The sequence below is a fragment of the Anguilla anguilla genome, chromosome 17 (genome assembly GCF_013347855.1).
Source record: "Anguilla anguilla isolate fAngAng1 chromosome 17, fAngAng1.pri, whole genome shotgun sequence".
In the NCBI taxonomy this organism is placed as follows: domain Eukaryota; kingdom Metazoa; phylum Chordata; class Actinopteri; order Anguilliformes; family Anguillidae; genus Anguilla; species Anguilla anguilla.
Window position 1 is genome coordinate 10,396,934 of NC_049217.1, and position 23,985 is coordinate 10,420,918.

Here is a 23,985-nt window from a genome sequence, read left to right on the forward strand (position 1 = left end):
GTTCAGAGCCGCCTCAGCCCTTCTGGGGGGGGCAGACGCTTTTATCCAAAGCGACGTACAAGAAGTGCATTTCATGGTCATGGACAACTGCTAAACACAGGTTCAGTAAGGTACAATACTTATTTTGTACAGCTATTTCTAGCCAAGAACACAGTTTAGTTCACACAGTGAACACTATTCAGACCTAACCTCTGCAAAGTCAACTAGGCAGAAGAATAAGCTACAGTATTAGGACAAATACAAATTACCAAAAAGTGCTGGGATGGGGCAACATGTAACAAGTGTCATGAAAAAAAAGGGGGGGGGGGAGATTTAGAGTGAAATATACAGCGTGGTGGTGGTTAGTCTAGGTATAGTCTGAAGAGATGAGTCTTCAGGCTACGGCGGAAGATGGGTAGTGAGGGGGAGGTTCGGAGAGGGACGGGGAGTTTGTTCCACCACTGGGGAGCTAGGGTGGAGAAGCTCTGTGATCCCTTAGGGCGGGTGGCAACCCGACCAACGCAAGCTTAAGCCCACTGTCTTTTTAAGATTTCTATGCACACATACATTATAAACATGCAAAAAGGTGCCTGTCAACAGCAAAGGTACCTTTTAGTAAGACGGTGAAAACAAAGTCTGTTTTCCAGAACAAAATATGTAGGCCTATATTGGCTGTGCAAAATGATGAAAAGAGCAACATTAAAAGTAAACTCTAATATTTCAAGAATAACACTGAAACAGCCCTTTAATCATGAAAAGTTTAGTAAGACAGACTTTCCCGTCGAAGGCTTGGTAGCTGAAACATTGGCATGTTTACTGCCGAGAAAATAAATGTGCTATTTCTGAAGCATTTATGTAAATGTGCGAATTCCATTCTTCACAGCCGATTTATGCCTTTCAGTTGTAACAGTTTTTTTTTTTTTTGTTGATAAGCGTGCCTTTCTGGACTTGATTCACTTAACTCTGCGCCACTTCGCTAAGCTTCCCACGCCTCCGCCGCGCCATAACAGAAGCTGTGATTTATCGTAAATATCTCAACACCATCCCAAAGTGCACTGCACGCCAAATGCTTCTTTTAATGCGCCAATGACACAATGTTTATCTGTATCGCAAATTAATTCATTCTGCATATCATAATGTTTATGAGACATTTCCAAAGTTGACGTGGTTGTAATTAAGAAGCCAAACCAAGGCATCACTCTGAATGATATGTCTAATGCCAATGAATGCAGTGCTAATGAATAGTTTTGGAGTGGACTCATAATTAATAAACATAAATGCGCACATATTTCAACCACACTTTATTCAGGAATGATGAAGAAGCTTGCAATTAATTGGTTTAGGACATTTTTGAGTTACATGCATTCAAGACTTTAGTTTTCATATGTATCCATGGAGATTTAAAAAAAAACTTTCTGTGATGGTCTTGTTGTACTGTATATCACCAGTTTTTTTTCTAAACGTACTGCCATTTCTCCTGACTTGTTTCTTGCATAACCTTCATATCTTCAGAATATCACAAGCATCATCAATGTGAATCAAAATGATCAGCCAAGCCACAAGCTTTGGCAGCTATATTGTGTATGGCCAGCGCACATCAAGTTGAAAATATATCTCCTGGTTTTCAGACTATTTTCATCATTTTCAAACTCTACGTACTTACAATTTAGCACATTTTTTTGAGAGCATTCCAGCTCCAATATATTACTTCAAATGTGACATGGCATTTCATGCAGTGGCTGCTAGGCTATAATGCACAATATTGCACATACAGAACGCATGTAACAGGGTTTGGAAACAGTTTCCTCTGTAAATTTACTCACATGTCCTCTGAATTTTATATGACTTAATGTCTTCTGGGGAAGTAGGACAGGAGGTTGGATTCCAGGGAGTTTTTTTTTTTTTTCCTGGCCTCTGTTCTTCATGGTTATTGTGTAGTGTTCTTTCAAATGACCCATCACACTGCCTCACCAGTCACCCGTGAGTCATATTTAGCTGCACCAGGTAACCAAATCCTCGCTCACTGCACGACATGGTCCATTCTTCAGTGGTTTGACACTAGGAATGGCGAAAGGCTTTCTCGCTAATACTGCGGTAGCCAGAACACAATCAGGTTTTGGACATGTACAGCGTGAGCGTCGTGTGTGTGCACCCGTTCGGCCTGATCTCTTTAGTCCCCGTAAAGAGGCCCAGGGGAACTCTGATTAGCCTGATTAATTCTGGAAGTCTTTGCGTTTCCTGTTGAAGCAGATTTTTTGCGGAGCGGCTCCTCCTGCCGTTTTTGAGCGCGGCTGTGGCACGCGCTACGGAACTGTGCTGGAGCCGGCAGACCCTCGCTGTGGGGCGGGGGGGGGGGGGGGGGGCAGGATTGTCGCAGGATTGTCGCTGGCTCATAGCGTACCTCCATAGGTCTATTTCCCAAACTGACAGAGGAGGTTGCGAGGATGAGGCGAGCAGTGTCAAATCTGCTCTCAGCGCATCAACTGGACTGAAAGGTGGTGCTGTAAGTGGTCTGACTATATTATGGTCCAAATGTTTTGGTGATTTGTCATTTAGTTTGCTGGCATTGGAGTCAGAGACACACAGCATCCAAATCCAAGACCAGGGGTGGAGTCATAATCATGACTGAATCATAATGAAAACAATGGTTTGTTGAATGAACCAGAGAACACCAGAAAAACAACAGGAACAATACCAAATTTTTTTCTTTTTTGGTGTAACACACCTGTCAATCAAAACCTATATTTTACTATTTTACTAGTTTTTAAAACCAGCTAAAAATGATCCAAATCAATTGGTTCCCCTGGGCGACTGTTTTTATCCTGCCCTCCCTGTGTGTTGTTTACACATTTGCGGCTACACGAATACTGCACAGGAATGAGGCAAAGGGCAAGACCAAAAACGAAGCTTTAAAGACATGTAGTCACTAGCCACAAATTACCGGAATGGGAACGGGCTGCCAGGGTCCATAGCCTGGTTTCGAGGGCCCTGCTACCGCGGCAACATACACACTCCTTCCTGTGGGCCGTCTGCATCCCACAACGCCCTGAAGGGGGGCGGAGCCCGTGGCCTGCCGGAGTCCGGTCCCCGCCCTCATATCCCCTCATCCTGCCTCCTCAGGAGCACCACCAACCGGGAGGCCAGGAGGAAGGCCACGCCCGTCAGGACCTCGGCGATGAAGGACATCCAGGCCAGGGCCAGGGACCACCCGAAGCGGATGTCCACGTCCTCCAGCGTGTTCCCGCCCGAGATGCACAGGGCCTCCCTGAAGGCGGCGGCCGAGTAGGAGAGGTACACACTGATCCCAGCCAGGGTGATCAGAGCTGCGCGGGAGGAGAGCGATACGGACGGGTCAATTACACACACACATACACTGCGTATTTTACTTGCACTACAGGCTAAAGGTATTAGCTAACTGTGGTTTTAAAAAAATTAAGGCAGGTAAGATTTCGCTTAATTTTGTAACCTCTCCACCTCCCATTTGATTGGATAGACTTCCAAAATTGTGTCTAATTATAATTAAAGCCAAAGGAGGCTATTTCAAGCAAAGTCATGTACGATTAATTTTATGTTTAAAACTCAATTTAAAACTAATCTTTCTGTTTTAATGTAGGTAGAAAAAGTTTCTTTGGTTTCTTATTCAATAAATGTGCATATATATTAGCTGAATTATGCTCTACCTAAAGTTTTTTTTAAAACCACAGGTGGCTTGATACCTCTGATCTGTACTGTAAATACACACACACACACACACACAGTTATACACACATACATACATACATATACACAAACACACACACTGTATATGTTTATATACTGTTTATGTATCCATGAAAGGCTTTCCACATCTGACCACCTAATCACCCCTTACCTCTGATTGGCTGCACGTTGCACGGGCTACATTTTGCATTGCCAACTTGCAACTCTGATTCTACAGAATCATCACTGCAGCTGGCCTACCTGGTCCGCTAAAGAAAACCTATTTTAAAGTAGATCACTGCTGTTACTAGCACTGATTCTTCACTTAGTAAACTGGGGTGCTGGTCGGAGCGTAAATTCATATGAAGGTTCTGAGTTGGTCCGCAACGCCCAAAGAAGGTTATTTTTTGTATGGTTTATTCATTTTAAGGTTTATTTATAGTTATTCGTTGAGCAGAGCAATGTTTACGCACTTCAGCAAAGTGTCTTCCCCAGAGCACCGTGACTGAGCCAGAGTTCTCCCAGCCTGCTTAATATCCAAAGAACTCCGAGGCACAGAACAGGGCACTTTTGTGCCCTGTGAGTAAATTTATCTTGATTGCTTTTCTGACGGATGAGCCCGAAGGTAAGTCGGCAAATGTCTGACATCTGAAAAAATTTCACAATTTGCGGGCACCCACTGGTAAGGGTGTACAGATTAGACCCCTGGAGCTCAAAAATAATTTTCCAGGCGCTTTCACAAGCTCTGAGGCACTCCCTGTCTTTGAATTATTATCCATACTGGACAACCTGTGTCCAATTATCAACCACGGCGTTGGCTGGTTTGGAATATGCCCTTATGCAGAGCAATAAGACCTGGCATGTGGTTATCCACTTATCCAGCTGCTACACATGTATTGAATTCTGACATAAGGTTGATCACCTAGCTCGAAGGCACAATACCAGTCCAACTCAATTTCATGAATCTATTATAATCAGTTGAAGACCTTTAAGTGCTCATAGAAAAAACTAAAAGGAAAAGAAAAGGATACATAACATTAACATTCAGATAAAAGGGGATAGTAGCTTTGGGTTGTAGCCAGTTACCAGGCAGGTATTTTATATGTATCCTTGACAACAGGTGTAGGAATACATTCATAAGCACTGGTGCTATGGGTTTTTCCAAGCGTCTGTGGATTTTATTTTTTTGTGCAGTTAAATGCTAAAAGTGGAGGCAATGGGTTTCAATCTCTCTCAGCTGGCTCAGCTAACATTGCTACACTGATATATATAAATAGAGCTCTGTAAATCAACGTAAGCACTGGTAACGGTGGAGATTTGGCAGACCTCCGAGCAGGAAGAGGGCGCCGGTGAACAGCAGCAGCAGGTAGGCTCTGGCCAGGAGGCTGAAGAAGCCGGACACTCCCCCGATGACCATCACGATGATGCTGAGGGGCAGCAGGATGACGAATGTCCCGTGCATATCTGGGTGGGGGGGGTACACAACAGTTACAGGCCTAGCATCACAACCTGATAGAACAGCCGTCTCAGGATTTCTGGTACTACTGGTAGTACTAAAATACTGACTTCATCCTTCTGTTCATCCTTCTATAAAAGCATTCAATTAAGTAAAAGCAGTGCTTTATATATACGTAGCGCTCTCCCTATCTTCTGAAATACCTTATCGTCCACTTCTGGCGATTTCGTGAAACGCCAGACTTCCAAAGGTTACAAAGTAGAGCACAGTTTACAGACACAGTTCAGTTCACCGAAGCATACTATTATTGTAGTGCTATCATTCAGCTGGCAAGTTTAACATGACTGAATGTGAAACTGCTCTGTCCTTGTCCCTAGGTATTCAAATGATAAAACTCATGCAAATGATGTTCCACATGGGAATGGAAGGGGGCTTGCGTAGCATTCCCTGCTCTGCATGTCCTTTAGCTGAGCGGCAAAGTGTTTATTGCAATAGCGAAGCAATTAGCAGTCTGAGCTTTCTGAGGCTGTTGCGCTCTGTCACCATCATTACATTTCATTTGTCAAAATCAGCCATTAATTCATCCAACTGACAGATGAAGCGCTGTGCCGCACAACCGGGGAAACAGGAATATTAAAATAGACAAAGGTAAAGCTTGTGAATGAAGCTGTGTAGAATGTGCTTGTGTGATGGAGAGTGTGTGTGTGTGAGAGAGAGATATGAGTATATAATGAGTTTGTTAGGCTCATTTTTAGACGTTCAATAAAATTGAATGCCCTTTTGAATGAGAATTGTAAATCTGCCTAATTCAGCCCTGCATGCATTGTTATGGGCATTTCTATGTACTTGTATATTCCTTATGGAATTCTGCATGCAGGTTTTCAGCTGGATGCTTCTCCCATTTAGTGTAGTCTTGCTGACTAAGTGGACTCCATATAGCCTAATGGGCTGAATGACACAGTCAAAGATTTTTGTCCAGATTTTAATGGGAATGTTTGTCTTCTGGAATCTGCTTTTGATTGCATAGAAAGCCCTGCGGGCCATTTTTTTAATGCATTCCCTGTTAGACCAAAGCTCCCTGACACACTGATTTTTAGTCCTAGGTAATTGTAGTTTGTAGGTTGGTGTTTCCTAGAGAAAATAAGCAGTGCTGCCTCACCCCATGCCACTGTGTGAAGAAATCCATTCTTTTTTTTTGCCAAGTTTTTATTCTGAAAACCTTCCCCAGATTACATAGATGCTCACATAGATGCCTCGGTAGTTATTGGGGTCAAATTGATCTCCACTCTTGTAGATTGGGGACATATAAGCCCTTGGCTCCAGACCTCAGGGAAGCAGCCTGGCTGTAGTACCAGGTTGAACAACGTAGGCCTTCTGCAGCTTAGGGGTGCTGAATATAAACATTTCTGTTCTGATACTGTCAGGGCCACAAGCTTTTCTGGGTTTGAGTTTTTGGATTTTTTCAGTTAATTCTTTTAGAGTAATTTGGTTGTCCAGTCAATTCTGGTTGTCCTTGATTGTTGATTCAAGTATCTTTACTTGGAAGTAGTTTTTATTCCAAATTGAGATCATCCTGAGAGTTCTGTAAATAGGTTTTTTAAATGAGTCCTACAAATTTCTCCATTTTGGATGTCTAATTCTTTGGGTGTTTTGTCCCTTAACTTATTCAAGGGACAAAACAGAGTTTAATGTTCCAGGGAGCCTACCTGAACAACACGACTTGGCAAGCTTGTAAAAATGCCTTCCTGAAATTTACCTTTAACTAATTTCCACCTGTGGCCATTTGTCTCACTTAGTAAGTCTTGTAGTTCACTTTTTCACTGCTCTTAAGCCTCCAATCTCCTGTCGTAGATTTTTTTTTGGGCCTTGAGCCTGAAAAGACTGTTTTCCTTAGACTTTCATTGTATAATACATTTAATTACTGGAACCATATGTTTAAAAATTATAATGCATTTTTCAGACCACATTGAGAAAATTCCATGGTGAGCATAATTGCGGACTGCAAAGTGAAAAGAAGCCGTGGCTTGGTATGACATGTTTTGGGGGAGAGCTTGCGCTTGCTTGCCCTCTCCCAAAATTGACAGCATTGAGCTTGCAGGGATTAAGCTGCAGCAGTGAGCATGAACACACACAAATTGGATATTCCAAATTGGGAGAAAAGAGGTTTTAAAAATAAAAAACAATACATGGGTGAATACTCTGAGAAATAGTCCTCAGCTTCCCAAGCACCGAAGAGCACTTCAGTCACATCTAATTTCAAAGCGAAGGTAGGGTACTTTGATCAATAAAACCATGGCATTGATCAAATCAGGTTGGCTAGACAAACAAATTCATTGGTCAGTTGAAGTGAGAAAAGGCATTCCCTCGTTTTTCATGTTCAGCAAGCACGTCAACTTTGAGAGGTGTCGCTTCTAGCTAGCTAATTACTTTCAATGTGTGATCAGCTCATTTACCTCACGTGTTGCTTTACTGACTGTGTTCATCCAATTCATCCGATTCAAATATGACCAAAACCAATAGTGCTTGGACCCCTAGTAATAGATTAAAGAAAATGCCTCAGTGTAGTGATGGGGACTATAATTTAGGAGATATCATCTTTCAGATAAGATGTTAAGAACATGTAGCCTACTGACTGATTATTGTCATCAAAGATCCAGTGGAGCTTATCCAAGTACCAAAACAGGCTCTTTCAACCAGGCCACCTAATCATCAGCCAGTGTAGCTGAGTAAAGAACTCCCTTCCTCTCAAGCTCAGCTGATGTGTGGTGTGGGGTCTGGCACCAAATGCCTGCTATGTGTCACCCGGTCGTTCAGGCTGATGTAAATTTCTTTGAGCTTGACTGAACATTTTAATGAGAAATGAAATCCATTTTCATTACCATTGCAAAGTACAAAACTTCAGATGGTCAGAACAGTCAGATGGTGTACAGAGACACACCATTTTAGGCCAGTTCTGCTTGCCAGCAGAGAGAGAGCGACTGACTCAAAAGATGTTCATCGCACAAACAGCAAGCAACATTGACAGTTTGTCTAAATGTTTCCCAGCCACATGGTGACATCACGGTTGGGGTTGGTCATGCTTATCGCCATTTGGAAAGGGCTGCAGAGAAAGAGAGCAGCTGCTCCTGGCACCGAAAGGGTCGCTCAGCTCCAACGGGGGGGCACACAATGTGTCTTCCGCAGGGAAATGGTAGGCGAGTAGAGGCTGGTAAACTGCTGCCAACAAAGAAAAGAACCATTTGTCAGACCTGACCTCTATTTCGCTGAGGAAACAGCAGAAGGAAATTTGACCCCAGATTTGGAGATCATGGAAAGGCTGGAACTGCAGCGATAGGAGCAGGAGGATGGCCGCAGTTCAGCTGAGCCTCTATTTCTAAGAATGTTTCGAATGACTCACGATTCTGGTCGTCCTGCCTGGTAATTGGCCGATAAACAGTCCAGCCAATGGCTACGATAACTGCGCTGGTTGGGACTAAATCCGCTGTAATCAAACTCAGAAGATTTGCACACCTGCTCAAGTCGAAGCAATGCCTATTAAGGCCTCACACACCTGCTTATCTATAATATTCGGAGATATTGGGAGGCGCTTCCTTGCACGCATTTATAAAATGATCATTTCCCATGTTAAGCGCACGAGCACAGGTGGACAGCAATAATGGTGCAGGAATTCCACTTACACTGCATTCCTGGTATCGCAGGCTCAGATTAGATTCACTGAAAATCAATTAAAACACTTGTGAAATCAGGAGGTTACTGTGTATTCGTGGAAAGACAATGGCAGTACGTCATCACTGCAGCGGCCCCTTCATGCATTGAGTTACAGCCCTTGTTTTGTTTCTATCTGACCAATGTGATGAGTGCGTTCTTCTGGCTCTCCACATCAAAGGCTTCAAACCGTGTTCAAACAGAGGGTAACGCTGATCATTTAAATGACGACACTGCAAGCCAAATCAGGAAATGTGTTCATCTCCCTCCATTTTTTAATACACAAATGGATGAAATAGCAGTTACATTTTTACCAGGTGAGCTTTATTTATTATTATTATTATTATTATTATTATTATTATTATTATTATTATTAATAATAATAATAATAATAAAATTGCTCAGGGAGTATTGGAGTTTTCTGGTAAACCTGCAGGAAATGCTACAAATTTAATTTGAAAATATACAAACTGAAAGAGACTATTTATTAAAGTTTGCATTATGCCCTTCTGTTGAAATGTTCCCCAACCACCTCCCCCTCTCCCCTCTCCCCTCCTCGCGTACTTTGAGAAATGTAATTATTTACTCACTCTGGCTTCTGTGGGTGTAATCTGGGGCAAATCTCTGACTCACACCAATCTGTTTTGCAGCGCTGGAGCCAATCGTCCTGTTTCCCCCCTAGCAATCAGCCGGCCGAGGCCGTGACCGTGCACCGAGCAGGGGAAAGAGTACCGACCTACACACGGAGGCCGCTTGGCCGTCCTGTAATTATGAACAAGTTGAAGACGCCAGTGGTGATGAAGACAAAGAATGGTAATGACGATAACAACCACAGAAGCAAATTAAAACGCTGCTTAATGAGAAGTCGGCTTTGCTCAGAAAGGTCACTGTATTCCCTTGCAGTCGGCAGACGTGAACCTGCCATTGCTCTGTTGCTACAGCGATGTGCAGGCCCACGTCCTGCCTGTCCGTAACCTCAGCATGCTGGAGCATTTTCCTACTGAAATCGGACACCGTGTGCTTCATGGTCACTTATGAGCGCAGGCCTTGTATATCAGATTGGTGTGTTGCTGCTACCTGCTTCAACAACAGGGAGGCAGAATGAGTTGAGTATGTGGGAAGGTTGCATGTTCTGTGACTTCCAGAACGTTTCATCATGCAGAAGAAACAGCTGAAGAGTTTATGCACAATGGAAGCTTCAGTTTCCAGAACAAACTGGATTGGTTATCGCCAGATGTCTCACCCGCTTGAAACGGTGTAGGGACTGTGTGCGGATGCAGCCTACTGTCTCGTATGAAATTCTGACAGAGCCAGTGTTGACTGTAGCCAGCAGTACCACAGGATGGGGCATTATTGGGCAATCTGAGAGAGGGATCCTGTAGGCTGGATTGTCCTTGTGCCATCGGACAGCACAAACACCGCAGCAGAGGTGGAAAATCCAGGTTCAGAAAGTAAAAATCCTCCCCAGTATTTTGTTCAAGTCACTTGGAATTGCTAATTAGCACAATTCTTCAGCCAACTAATTAGTGAAATCAGCTGGCTGAGTTAATGGGTGGTAGAAACACATGGCAGGACTTTTTCATTCTGGCGCCTGGACTTTCCACCTCTGCACTGCAGACTGATGAGGAAACAGAGTCCAAATCCCACAGCCTCCTCAGCATCAGGCACATGGCAATGGCACATCAGGGGTGCGTTTGCAGGAACCTGACCGGTATGCTGATGTTTTTCAGAGTCCCAAATCTTTGTGTTTGTCTGCACTTTTAATAAAAAAGTACCACTTCATTATCAACACTTGGATTCTCAGCGGGGCAGTGGAAATGAGTAGAAACTGGCAGGCTTGCCGCGTGAGGCTGAAAAATTTTCTTTAAACCCCTTTTAATTACAGCAGTCTTTATGAAATTAATTATACCATCTCGCATGTGTCACCACAGCCATCTTTATGAAATTATTTATAATGTCTCACGTGTCACCACAGCCATTTTTATGAAATGAATTACAACGTCTCGCATGTGTCACCACAGAGTGATCTGTATCCCCCCACTGTTTGTCTAAATGGCGGGGTAACTATTAAAAATAAAAGAAAATTCATAACAGTTATGGGAAACATTGTAATTAACGTCAAATGGAAGTAATGTGTTTTTGTTACTGCCAGCATTTGCAAAGAATCCGTTCTCACTTTTTGCAGGAAAGAAGAGGCAAAAAGATTTTAAAGGTGCTTTCGACAGGATGAGAAATAAGTTATTATGAGAGAGACAGAGAGAGAGAGAGAGAGGCATGCGTTTTTTAAATGAGATAACTGTTGATCTTATTTACTCTGTCTGTAGTTTATACAAGCACAGCTGCTGTTCTGTAGCCTCGGGTTTATTTATCATCATAGAAAACATTAATTACCTGTAAATACAACAGCCACAAATGATCTTTTTACTTTACTTTCTAATGAATCCATTTTAAAAAGTAACTTTTTCTAAAGCAGGGCTGCCCAACCCTGCTACTGGAGATCTACTGTCCTGTAGGTTTTCCCTCCAACCTTAATTTGGCACAACCTGATTCTACTAATGAGCAGCCCAACCAGATCTCAGCTGTTGAATGAGATGTGCTTTGCTAGGGTTGGAATGAAAACCTACAGGACAGTAGATCTCCAGGAGCAGGATTGGGCAGCCCTGTTCTAAGGGGACTGTTTGCTATATGCGAGTGGGAGAGGAACGGATTAAAAAGGCGAGAGTTAAGGCTGTGTAACATCAGATATTTTGTCAGGGGGAAGGAACCGCCATCTCCCTGCACACCAGACCGCACTCCTGAATAGTGCATCAGCCCATTTGGTTTGGCTTATTTCCTCCTTATGGCACAGTGACCGCTTTTCAAGCCTCAGAGAAAGACATCGCTCACAATAGCCGGTACCGGTGGTACCAGTGGTACCAGTGGTACCGGTGAACTAACTGTGCTGTATCCCCATTGCACTGAATATTTGCATGTGTTTAACTGTAAAGCCTAGTGTTTCGCATTATTTCCCCTGGTCTGATCTGTCCTCCAGAGTGAATGCACAGTCTGAAGTGTGACTAGCACATGCACCAAATAATGATAATAACATGAACGGCCAACTGCTTTGTCCTATTTTTGAGTGAGGGGGATGAAATGAGGCATTAACCATCGGGAAAAAAATGGGCTACGCTGAGACAAGCTGATATTTTTCATTCTGCACGATGATGTTTTCTCCAGATACAGTGGTCAGACATCTCTCCTCGGAAACAGGAGCACACTTTGTTTCTCCTACGTCTGGTTAGATAATCTGTTTTGCCTCTGATAAGGAGTGCATGCAGCCTGGTATCCCAGTCACAGCACAATGAAATTTATCTGTCGAAAAAACTGAGCCAATTATAAAACAGAAAGCTCTGTTATTTTATCCTGAGAAGGGTGTAATTATATTGTAATTATAATCCCTCACTGCCTGTCATTTAAAAAAATAAAACTCTTCGTTCTCACTGCTCTCAAGTGGCTCATTCGGTAAAGGCACACACTCACCAATCTGCGTTTGTGAAATATGTAATACTCCTGTTAATTTACTTGCATATCACGGGTTGGTGCTTCAAAAGTGGCAACCTCAGTGAGGTCAGTATCGAGGGCCATTTCCTAGGAGTAAGCTGAGACCAGCAACAGGAAACACCGGCAGCCTGATTCATCAAACGTTAGCTAGGGCTGGTTTGGAGACTGATGTCTCAAAGAGGTTTTATTCTTGTCTCTGCAGGGCATTTGTGTTGCAGGCAGCCGTGCGGTCTGTTCGCTAGCGTAGCAGTGGCCCGCGCGTGTTTCTGAGACTGGGTCAGTAATGACTTTGTGCGCCCCAACTGTGTGAGTGGACCATCATGGACGGTCCCGCAAAGTGGGACGGGGGAAGAAACACCTGCATACATGGTGAGAGTGCGCAGTATTTTCGCGGCCTAGCCGCGTCAGTGAGGACATCGCGATCACAAGACGGTCGAATTGAACTCGGTTGAACTCTTGTAATATCTCTCAGCTAGGGAGTCCTGAAATGGTTGTGTTTTGATTGGAGCCTGTCCCTCGGGTTTGATGTATGAGATCTGGCTGGATTATATTCGGAGGGGGGAGTTACAGCCAAGAAAAAACCCTGTCCGTTTTGGTCCTCCTCCTGCATCTAAGTTCCACGTCTGTCTTTTATCTCCGTCTCTCCTGCTCTCCCGTTCTCTCGCTCGCCCGCTCGCTGGAGAGAGGGGAGCCGCTGAGACAGATATTAGTCATCAGATGAAGTGGAGAAACTGCTCCCGTCTCCTCTGGGGACGGCGACACCGAGAGCATGCCTCGCTCAGCTCAGCTCCAGCTGTTCGGCACAAAGTGCAGACCGCTTCGCCATGGAGACCTCATCTGCGGCCAGTATGAATGAGGTATTCAGAGAATACCTCTGATCTGTAATCCTCAAATGATAATGAAACTCACAAATTAAATCTGGTTTGCCCCGTCTGTTTGAGTGTATGTGTGTGTGTGGGGGGGGGGGGGGGGGGGGTGGGGGGTGTGATGATTGTTCCCTAGCCTTGAATTATGTCTCATGGGTTAGTTCACTTTCATATTTCACTGACATTTCTGGAGGGCTCCACCTGCTATTTTTTTTTTCTGTTGAGAGGGTCGTGTGTTAAAGAGAAAAGGAAGGATGAGTCTGTCTGCAGGCTTTGCTGTTCCCATTCTATTTGCAACAGAAACGTATTGTACTTAAATGATCATTTTTAAAGGTGTGGAATATATTATGTTATTATCATAATGTATATTGATGAGTGCATTATTTCATAATAAGCCTCCACAGGCTATGCTATACATTATCCCACTTCTACCATAGCTATTAGCCAAAGAAATGAATTATCTACCAAAAAAATCATTTAAAATAAATTTTGTTATGCATATTTATACATTTAAAAATAAGGGAAGATGGTCCAGGCTACCAAAAAGCTTCTGTTCTACACATAATTTGGCTGGAAAATGGTCCTTCAAACAAGTTCAAAATAATGTTTTGTAACACATGACAACGGAAATGTTGCAATACTGCATAGCCTATCTGTCATTTACCATAAACAAATAATAGTGCCAGACCACACTAAATACTGCAAGAGTCTACAAAGTGCTCTATGGTGTTTACATAGTGAAATGCAATTTATATTTTGTGTAACATTTCTTTTTTTTATCTTGAAGTCTGGATAGATAAAGTTAGAAGAAACCCACTGCAAATGTTTTTCGCCTTGTTTAATGTGTGAGACACTTTTCAGTATACTCTTTGATACCATGCAGGGATTGACTTTGTTTATATACTTTGTTTCCTCCTGTTGTTCTGATTAAATCTTGTACCTCGTGTTTTGACTCTTGTAAATATTCCCAGGGCTGGGCTCTGTGGAAGGCTCCCTGTGCAGTGCACACATCGCAATGAGGCGCCTGCTGTGCGAGGGAGGCTCTGGATGGGGCTGAACCTCCGATTGGCACAGCTTGCTTTCGTCTGACACCCGGCCACGAAATGGCTTCTGCCTGACCACGCATTTCAATTTCCTCTTTTCAGGCATCGTATTCGTCAGAAACTGCACGTTTGCTCGCAGCCGATGAGGGACTTAGCCGTACAACTGACTCTCACCTGCGTTGAAGAACTAAAGAGGTATTGTAACCAGCTCAAACCTTACGGTCCTAATCACATTGCCCAGGCCAATGCAAATGGCTGTTTCCCTAAGCTAACCACTAACTGTTTCCCTAAGCTGCTGAACATAATTCTAAATTTGCCTCAACCCTAACACTTAGCGTTTTCCAAACCCTGACCCCAATTCTTACCCTAACCCTAATTACATGCCTGGGAGTCATATCAAATGTGGGATGTTTATATTAACTTGTATGAAATACATGCATTGCTATGTTGTCACCCCTGCTGGTCAAATGGGCACCAGTAGATTTCAGTCAAAGCTGCATATGAAAGATCTTCCTCCAACTACACACTATGCAAGCTTAGTCTGCAGTGTGAAAAGAAGCAGCTGGTGACACCAAATGTTTCGGAGGAGAACCACGGAAGTCTCAACTCTCCTGAATCGGCATTGGGGTTCGTACAAATATGTAGCTGCAGTTTTAAACGTTTGGCCATTCCAAATTAGGATGGTAACTGGATATGCTCAGTCCTGTGCTGGGCATCAAATTTATGAAAAAAAAAAATTTAATGGATGAGAAACAACCTAAATAGTGTGTGATCGATACAAGGAAATAATCCATCATCACTTGAAGTCATTTATTTTAAAAATACTGAACAACTTGTAGTCATTCAATCAAGGATTAAGCCTTGTCCTAACTTTCCCCCTCATTCCAGAAAATAACCCCAAACTTACAGTACCTCAACCCTAATGCTTACCATTTTCCTAACCCTAATGCTTATTTCCACCCTAACCCTACCCTAATTCTAGCCCTAAAGCCTATGTCTAGCCCTTGGAGTAATCTTCAAAATGTAATTTTTCAATTAATATAAATGAAAAAGACTTTAAATAGCATTCATCATATTAAAAACAAACAAGGCAATGTGTTTGACGTCTTTTATTATGAGAAATTTGTTTCACTGGAAATAATATTAAAATAGATAAGGCTATAGTCTTTTGACCAAAAAGTGAAAAAATGGATCAGTCAAAATATGGATGAAAAAGACTTTAAATGCCATTAATTTTATAAAAGCAAGGCATGCCAAATTAAAAGGCAACTGAACCTTTGTGTTCAAACTAAAGGGGACTGATTAATAATAGTGTGAAGAACAGTTTTTTTTTCTCTTTCTTTGCTGTAGATGTGACGTTCAGGGTCGACTGATCACAATGACTGCTTCTTGTGAGTGACAGCCATCTTGTCATTGATTGAAATGTTCAGCTTTCAACTTCATGTCTGAATGATCGGTTGTAGCAAAAGGAAGACCGTTTAGTGTCACCTTTTTAATGTAATGGATTTTTTTAAATCAGGCATTAGTCCCCATTGTTAATATTTATATTGAGATGCATCAATGACTTGAGATTTCTGATTGTGTTTGCAATGGGCAACTTGCCAATAAAACTGTCTCCATGACTGTTCATGTTTATGTTATGTTGCCAAGGTGCTGATGTGCTTACTTTCCCTGCGTGTGCGCAATGACTAAAGAAGTACATAAGAGTGCCTAAGAATACAGCTCTACGTCAGCACCCACATGACATTTAATCACAACTGAACCAGACAACATTCTCCGCACCGGCTTCTCAAAATTCAGTCATAATGGAGTAATAATTAGACAATAGTGGACAGAACAGTCGGCCCCCAACAGCACTTTCACTGCTTGAATTTACCTTCAAATGCGTGCTTGAAAAATATGAGCTTGACTTTTTCCAGGAATATGCGAATATATCTTAGACATCATATTCCTAGCTGCATGTTTTAATTGAGACAATGCTAACTTTTTTATCAACTGTATACATTTTTGGTAGGGTGCAATAACCGTTCTTTTTCTGAAAAAAATTTTGAGGGAGTATATTTTTGTTTAATAATATCTGGTTTGAGTCATATTTTTTGTGTCTGTTACATTACACTCACAGCACCACGAGTTAAGATTGGTTGGGTTTATTTTCTGTTTCAAGTCACAGTTTTTCAGATATTAAACAGTTGGCTTAACCAGTAGGTGAAAAATATCTAGACAATATCATTTCCATCAGTGGCTTTTGGCTATACAGAATATTTAATTGTGTTGTTAAAACTGATTAGCATATATTTTGCATATATTTTTGGAAAGTGCTGTCATCTATTGCCAAATAATCAACTGTAATCAAGACAAAAATCAAGAAAATTGAGAATAGTTGGAATATGCACAGGTATTATCAAGATTGGAGCTCAATATCTGTACCATTTTGCAAGAACTAGCTGGCTACCTAAAATGGATTCCTTAAACCTATCCAGGACTGCAAGCAAAAAAACTGACTGTTGAAAATTGCACATACAGAAATGTGGTAATGTGGCATAATGGACTTGCAATAACTCAGAAAGAAGTACTGCATTGTTCAAGGATAAAATAGGATTGTGTCATAAAGGAGGCTATAACAATAATAACAGTATTTATAATAAATACTGCTTATGTTTCTTAATATTTATTTCCCTGACACATTCTTGATAGCTCTCCGTCTACCCATCTGCACTAACAACTCTGATTCCAGAAGTCTATTTCAGAAAGGCACAGGATAGAGTAACTATGGATAGAGTTATATCCAAATGCATTTGTGTATTTGGACCAGAGAGGCTATTTCCAATGACTTTTATGTAGAAAAAAAGATAAAGGAAATCCCCAGTTTTATTGCTGCTTCCTCATTAAGAAAAAATATATTAAATGCATGAATCAAATCTTTCCGTCCTCTTCCAATTCTAAATGGATTAATCACAGCAGCACCCCTGTCAGTCTGGGCTCCAAGGTAGCCCAACTCAGTCATAAAAAAACTTTCCAAAGCCTTAGCCTCTGATTTATATCTGAAAAATGATTCTTAAAATATATACAGTAACGTACATACATATACATACACACATACACATGTACATACATACATACATTCTGTGAGAAAGTATTTGCCCCCTTCCTGATTTCCTCTATCATTGCATTTGTCACACTAAATGGTTTTCCTTAAAATGTAATATTAGACAAAGTTGATGATGTGATAATGATGATAAGATGTTGATGAGGTAACATTGGCGATGTAATAACGATGTTATCACGATGACGCTTCTGACAGGATGAACGCAGTGATGTAGAAGCTGTGATTTAAAATCTATAACTGACAAGCTAACAACATACATAGATATGACTCTGTATAGCAGATTGGGCTCAGTAGCTACAACAATAGCAATACAAACTACAAACTGTAATGGGAAAATAGCCTACGCTGCAGGATTAGCTACTATGGTACCGTACCTCACAATCCAGAAGTATTGAGATATCCAGGTAACTTCCAGAAGTATGCATTTCTGACCACAGTTACCCTTGATAACATATTCCCCTCAAAGTTCCACACTCACATGCCCTTAAACACTGGTCCTCAGCATTGGTACTGTAAGGTGAACTGTCCATCACTGAACAAGCCCCCATAATCATCCCTCTTTAAAAGTCACTGAGGTCTTGCTCTTTAGCGACTTTAGGCGTACTTATAGGCAGCCAAGCCTGTCCAGTACTCTTATACTGTACATGACTCTCAGCATGCCAGGTAGTTAATTGTATAATTAATTCAAGAATCACGCCTGGGTGGAAGCACATGCTTTCAATACACGTTACATCCCTCATTTAACCGAATATTTCCACCTTTTTGGCCACTGCCTGTACATGCATATACGTACTTACAGACAGTAGTGGAGCACTGGATGATAAATTAGAGGCAGAGAGGAACGAGATGCGCATCACATCACGGCATTCTGGTACACATTTAGTTTCATCTTTAGTTTTCGATTCCCTGCGGATTTAAAATCCAGAGAGTTGTTGAGTTGTTGAGTGAGGTCTTGACAACATATAATTGGGTTCCATCTTTCCTGCCATTCTGTGGTACTTTCCCAGAGAAAGAACGGACTGTAATTTTCCAAACCCAAAACCCATTGAGTTTTTACCTGCAAGACAAAATGACTGTCAAAAGAAAGCATTTTGCCTGTGTACAATTCTACTGCAACTGCCCCAGAAATGGCCATTAAGACAGGCAAAGGAGCAGAGTAAGTACAGTTGCAGAAGACATGCGCGCCACTCTTTTTGGTCTCCACGACAAGACTATTCTGTTCCAAAAAATGAAAAGTATACATTTTTTTACTTACTGCCTGCCAAGTGATATTTCTGTCACTTTCAAATCAATGTTTAATCATTGCAGATTATACACTGGGCCACTTACTGTAACAACTGTGGGTGGTTACTTGTTTGCGGATCTTGTTTAAGCAATGATCAGATTGTGAGCACATGTTGAACAGAAGGAAGATTAAGTTTTATTTCTGTACTGGTGGTGTAAGGAAAACCCACTGAAAAACAAATGTTACAAATGTTGTTAGAGCAGCTAATAGGATCTGTAGGATGTATTTTCCATGAGCACCTGAAAATGTTATATGAAACATAATGTAATTAATTCATTAAACCGCGTAATTAAACCTAATTAAATCCTCCGTGAGAAACGGGCCAAATGAGCTGCTCTCCCCTGAGGAGGATGAGGGTGATTTGCTGCAAAGCAGCACAATGATTTTCCAGGCCCCAGCACTGCTGCCTGATGAGGTTCAATCCATTAAAGCTAGACCTATATTCCGCTCCTGATTCCCCGCAGAAATCTGTGTGGATTGACTACTTTTTTAAACTTTCCTAGGTTGAACTTGCAACTGATTTTTGCAACGATTTCCTTGGCTACCATTTCAGTTTGAAAGGCAATTATATTTGATGTTCTGGTATCAAATATGTTTTGACTAACTAGTAAAAATCTGATTTCCTCCCTGAAATGTCAGTATTGCTTTACTTGAGTTAGATTTTTCTATTGTATGTGGCTAGTATGCTTCTTAATGTGGATAATAGCCTTCTATGTGGTTTCCTCTTTTTGTTATTGTTAAAATGTCATTCTGCAGGCTTAGAAGTAGAAGTTTATTTCTTTGGCACCTTTCAAGAACAAATTCACAAAGGGCCTCACAGAGGTATAAAATAATACAGACATAAAAATAGAAATGGAAATAAAAAGACCAAGCAGAGACTTTAATGGTAAAAGTTAGTTTTTAGGTGCCACTTAAAGGTGTCCATGGTGACCAAAGATCTTAAGTCTAAAGGCAAACTGTTCCAAATATCGGGAGCCACTGTGGCTACAGACCTGATCACCCTGTTTTTTTTAAATCTAGACCTCAGGATGCCCAGCAGCCCTTGGTCTGAGGACCTGAGGGACCCACTGGCGGTGTAAGCACAAAGTAGCTCACTAATGTGGGCAGGCACCTGACCATGCAATGCCCAATATGTGATAAGGGTTTTAAAAGCGATCCTGATTTGACGAGGCTAATGTAGCGAGGCTAATGTCGCCATCTATTCTTAGCCACTTGTAGATTGTCCATAAAGGATTTACTGAGGCATGTCCAAAGGGCACTGCAGTGGCCCAGGTGCAAGGGGTGTACACATAAAAGGCCTAAGTCAAGCAATGTTCCTCAGCTGGAAAAAATAAGAACGAGGCAGAATCCTAATCTAAGCCTAATCCCAATCGGCAGGTGCATCTACTGGATGTGCTTTTCTTCTTTTGGAAACATATTTGGAAATGAAAAAAGGGACAAAATGAGTTTACTTGGAATGTCAAGTGAGTCAACAGTTCTGTGAAGTTAGGGAGTGTGCTGCTGCATCTTCAAACCCTGGCAGTGAAAATAAACACTCTTGCTTCAAAAAAAAAAAAAAAAAAACCACTTTAAGCAATGCGACCATTTCATGATTCAGAGATTTGATTCTCTAGCTGTCATTTTAATTTCCATAGAACTATATATTCATTTCTCCTGATATATGTCCCATCTCAGTCCTTCTGGAGGGATTATGAGTATACAATTCCACAGTCCCTTCACTGATAATCACAAAGAGCTCTTGGCCCTTCTAATGCATTACATATGTTGTCATTCATTTTTTTAAATATGTGTTATGGGGCGTATGCCAATTTGTAAACCCATAGGGTAATACTCATTTTTCTCATATATACACAAACATAGAAATGTATTATTTATTTCTGGACAGAAACCTTCTTCCCTATGGCCATGGTTATACATAACCTGTAAAGGAAGGTTATTTCAGGTTACTCTCTGTTACTTCTGCAACAACCAGTGCCAACTTTTGAATGGCCAGATGTGTTTCAACACGTTTTTTTCTTTTTTTTTTTTTGCTTCACCCCCTCTTTATCCTCCTTAATTTGGAATATCCAATTATATTCTGCACTCATTGCAACAACCTCCGCTCTTGATGTTGGAGAGTGCAGACGGGCATCTCTCCACCAAAGCACGTGATGTCACCGCCACTTCTTACCACAGCACAGTCTGGCTTGCTCAGACATGAGTCGCCCCCTACAGGGGGACTTGCGGGTGCCCGGCTGACCATCAGAGGTCACTAGACCTGAGCGATGAGATGTGAACTGGCTGAAACAAAACCAGTGCCAACTGTGTGCTGTCCAGTGGGACCGCCAAGCACAATCAGCACTGGCACGGTGCGAATTTGATACCAGATCATGGATGAGTACCTGTTTAAACAGGATGTACCACCTAGGTGTAATTCGATTGTCACTTCAGAACCATTTGTCATTTTTTTTTTTGCTATTTTCAAGTTGTTTTTATATTTTTACACTCAGCGAGGGAGACACTCAGTGCCTGAAACTCCGCCTCCCTCTCTGAGCGATGCTTCAGCCTATTGTCTGCAGCCCTGCAGTGCACCTGGCAACCACTGGCACGCGCACAGGCAGGATTCACTTCCAAAGCTGTATCACTGCACTAACCAATTGTGTTTTTGTATAGCGTACCACCCAGAAGGCCCACTGCCCTTTTTAACAGATGCGCTAAAATGATTGCGAGGAATGCTCCCAGAATTGATCCTGTTCCTTCTGACATTTACGCCCAGTTGGCCTACGGGGTGTTATGATTTGTTTCGTACATCTCTGAATTATGGCATCTGTGGTATTTGGACCCGCACAAATGAGCAGAGTACACGAGAGCAAAGGATTTATGTCTTATGTTTATCCTAGCTCTCCTGCTCTACAACCCAGCAGAGACAGCATGCCCCCTGGGTACTGCCAATTAATACTGGACAGGGGAAAACACGCCCTCTAGAGGCAATGCTCGAGAGGTGCAGGCAGGCAAAGCCGAGTGTGAAAGAGGCTCTTCTGTCACAGAGGTAGTACATCACAAGTAGTGAGAGGACTCTAAACATGCAGCACGTCCAGCTGATTCTCTGTCATATCCATGGTCAGACTGGCCGCCTGGCGATTATGGCACTTTTGGGCCGTGATTGCAACCAGTCTGCTACCAGGGGGCGGTCAAGGTGAAAAATGCCAGAATTTAATTTTGCTCCCAGTCCGACCCTGGTAATATACTAACTCTTCTTGATTGGGCTGTAGGAGTAACTAAATTACAGCATAAAGTTTATCTTGAATTTTTATGAATACGCAGTTTGTGAACAAAGACAATTCACTTGTTCATTTAGAGAGGATCGATCTCTGTATATAAAAACAGCCATAAGAACGGCATTTGGTGACCCCTAAGAGTTGCATGCCACTGAGACATTTATGCCTGGTGCGGTAAAGTTCCCAACAACCCGTATCAAAGAGACTAATTGATCAGTCACCTGCATTCTGACTGCACCAGCTACATCAGCTGCGCAGTCCTCCAGTGCAGTTACTCCAACCGTGTAGCTACTAGCTAGCAGAATTAAGAGTGGCAAATAGGCAAATAATAAAATATAAATAAAAATAAAATAAAAATCTAATGAACAGCTTGATTTACGAATTGTAATTTCCATCAGCTCCTTGGCAGTTACTGTACCATAAGAATTGGCACTGGCTTTACAGTATGTTAACATAATGAAATGCTGCAGTTATTGGTCACGGTCAGGTATTTCAGCTCAGAAAAAAAGTTATTTTATTTATTTATTTTAGCACCAAGAATGTCCCTACATTGGTGAAATGTACCTATTTATAACAGACCAACTATAGACTTGTTTTTGTTGCTTTTTTCGATACTGGCAGAAAAGCTAAGCTCATCTATACTATTTATATTGTAATTATACAGGCTATCCACATCCATTAAACTGAGAAGCCTTCATTCCTAGGTGTCTTTTGTTGAATTCATTGGAGGTTCTAACTTCAGCACAAAACAACACCCAAAATGAAGGTCAGTGGTCCACTGTAAACTTTTTGTTAATGAATACCACAGCATACGTTCCATCACAAGTTCCAACTCACCCCTACAACCACTAATAGAGTGACTATATATATATATATATATATATATATATATATATAGTATAATAACCCACTTGTTAGTTCAGCTGTTGTGATTAAGGTCATTGATGCACACAATCTTCAACCCAGCATACAACCAAGATGTAATTTTCTCAGTTGATGTTCTCATTTAATGTCAGTTAAATGCCCGCCCACCATCTCCATCCTAAATACAGCTCAAATGACTTACACCACGTCTTTTGTACAGCAGGGAAAATGTTTTAGCCTTGAATTTTCCACAGAAAGTTGGCAATTGATTGTCACTTAATTTCAAAGTAATCCTTTAAAATAAATAAGTCAGTTATATGAATGTGTGCGCTTGTATGTTATAATACTCCGAAAACTACTTATATTGTTATTTTCTTCATAATAATCACAATCATAATTCCCAACATCATTGTTATCATAACAGAAACGTCCGGATCTTACTTAAAAGTTGTCTCTGAGAATCTGTGAAGTTCCTCCCACCCCCAAATGGGTTTACGAATGGCCAGCACTGGTTTTGGACTGCAAAAGAATAACATTTGGAAGTAACTCACTAATACCCTTGACAATTGAAGACATATTTATCTATCTATATATATATATATATATATATATATATATATATATATATATATATATCAGAAACTTATTAAAATACAAATAAAGTAACTCACAGTTGCAGGTCCTCCACAGTCCTGAATGAGAGCTTAGGTGGATAGAAGAGTTGTGCTCCCATTTGGACGCGTCAATAATGTACCAGAAATCGGTCCCGATAGCCATAACAAGAAATGCAAAGCTCAAGACCCCGACGACTGACACAAAAACAGCTAAAGCACTCAGAGTAGGTTTCATATTTGTAGCGAAGACAGAAATGAATTCTGTTATTATTGTTGCAATATAAAATGCTCCTCTGGTCACTGAGAGAATTAGATTGATGCGTTCATTCGAATTCTACTGCAAACACTGTGGAGCGCGCAAATGATAAACCGGGAGGTGGTAGATACAGCCTACAGTACAACTGATTTGCCTCCGCCCCCCGTCTCGCTCCAAAGGGTGCGCAAAAGTAGGGGCATGCGTAAACCGTCGCGACAGACCGTTCTTTAAACAGTTGAGAGCTGAACGATTTACGCGAAATTTCACTTCTTGAAATTGGCAAGTCTGTAAAACAGGGAACTATACCGCGGTCCG

At 41.7% G+C, this 23,985-nt stretch overlaps 2 protein-coding genes across 2 annotated transcripts in view; one reads left to right on the forward strand and one right to left on the reverse strand.

The window, feature by feature from the left end:
- Positions 1 to 1,265: 1,265 nt before the first annotated feature.
- Positions 1,266 to 23,819, reverse strand: LOC118217417 (transmembrane protein 114). Its single transcript, XM_035399384.1, has 4 exons — positions 23,472 to 23,819; positions 23,242 to 23,319; positions 5,005 to 5,142; positions 1,266 to 3,302 (listed from the first exon to the last, which is right to left on the reverse strand). The coding sequence occupies exons 1-4, from the start codon at positions 23,647 to 23,649 to the stop codon at positions 3,073 to 3,075; spliced, it is 624 nt and encodes a 207-aa protein (XP_035255275.1). The 5' UTR covers positions 23,650 to 23,819; the 3' UTR covers positions 1,266 to 3,072.
- Positions 14,385 to 23,985, forward strand: part of mettl22 (methyltransferase like 22) — a 35,409-nt gene continuing 25,808 nt past the window's right edge. Inside the window, exons 1-2 of the mRNA XM_035399383.1 lie at positions 14,385 to 14,483; positions 15,639 to 15,679. The gene's annotated coding sequence lies outside the window, so the exon portion shown is untranslated. The remainder of the gene's footprint in view (positions 14,484 to 15,638; positions 15,680 to 23,985) is intronic.

Coding starts and splice junctions, on each gene's coding strand:
- LOC118217417 (XM_035399384.1), bottom strand. CDS start 23,649: ATGAAACCTACTCTGAGTGCTTTAGCTGTTTTTGTGTCAGTCGTCGGG. Junction 5,143..23,241: donor TTCTCAGAGACAACTTTTAA/GTAAGATCCGGA, acceptor CCCCCCACCCAG/ATATGCACGGGACATTCGTC. Junction 3,303..5,004: donor CGCCCTCTTCCTGCTCGGAG/GTCTGCCAAATC, acceptor CCTCCCGCGCAG/CTCTGATCACCCTGGCTGGG.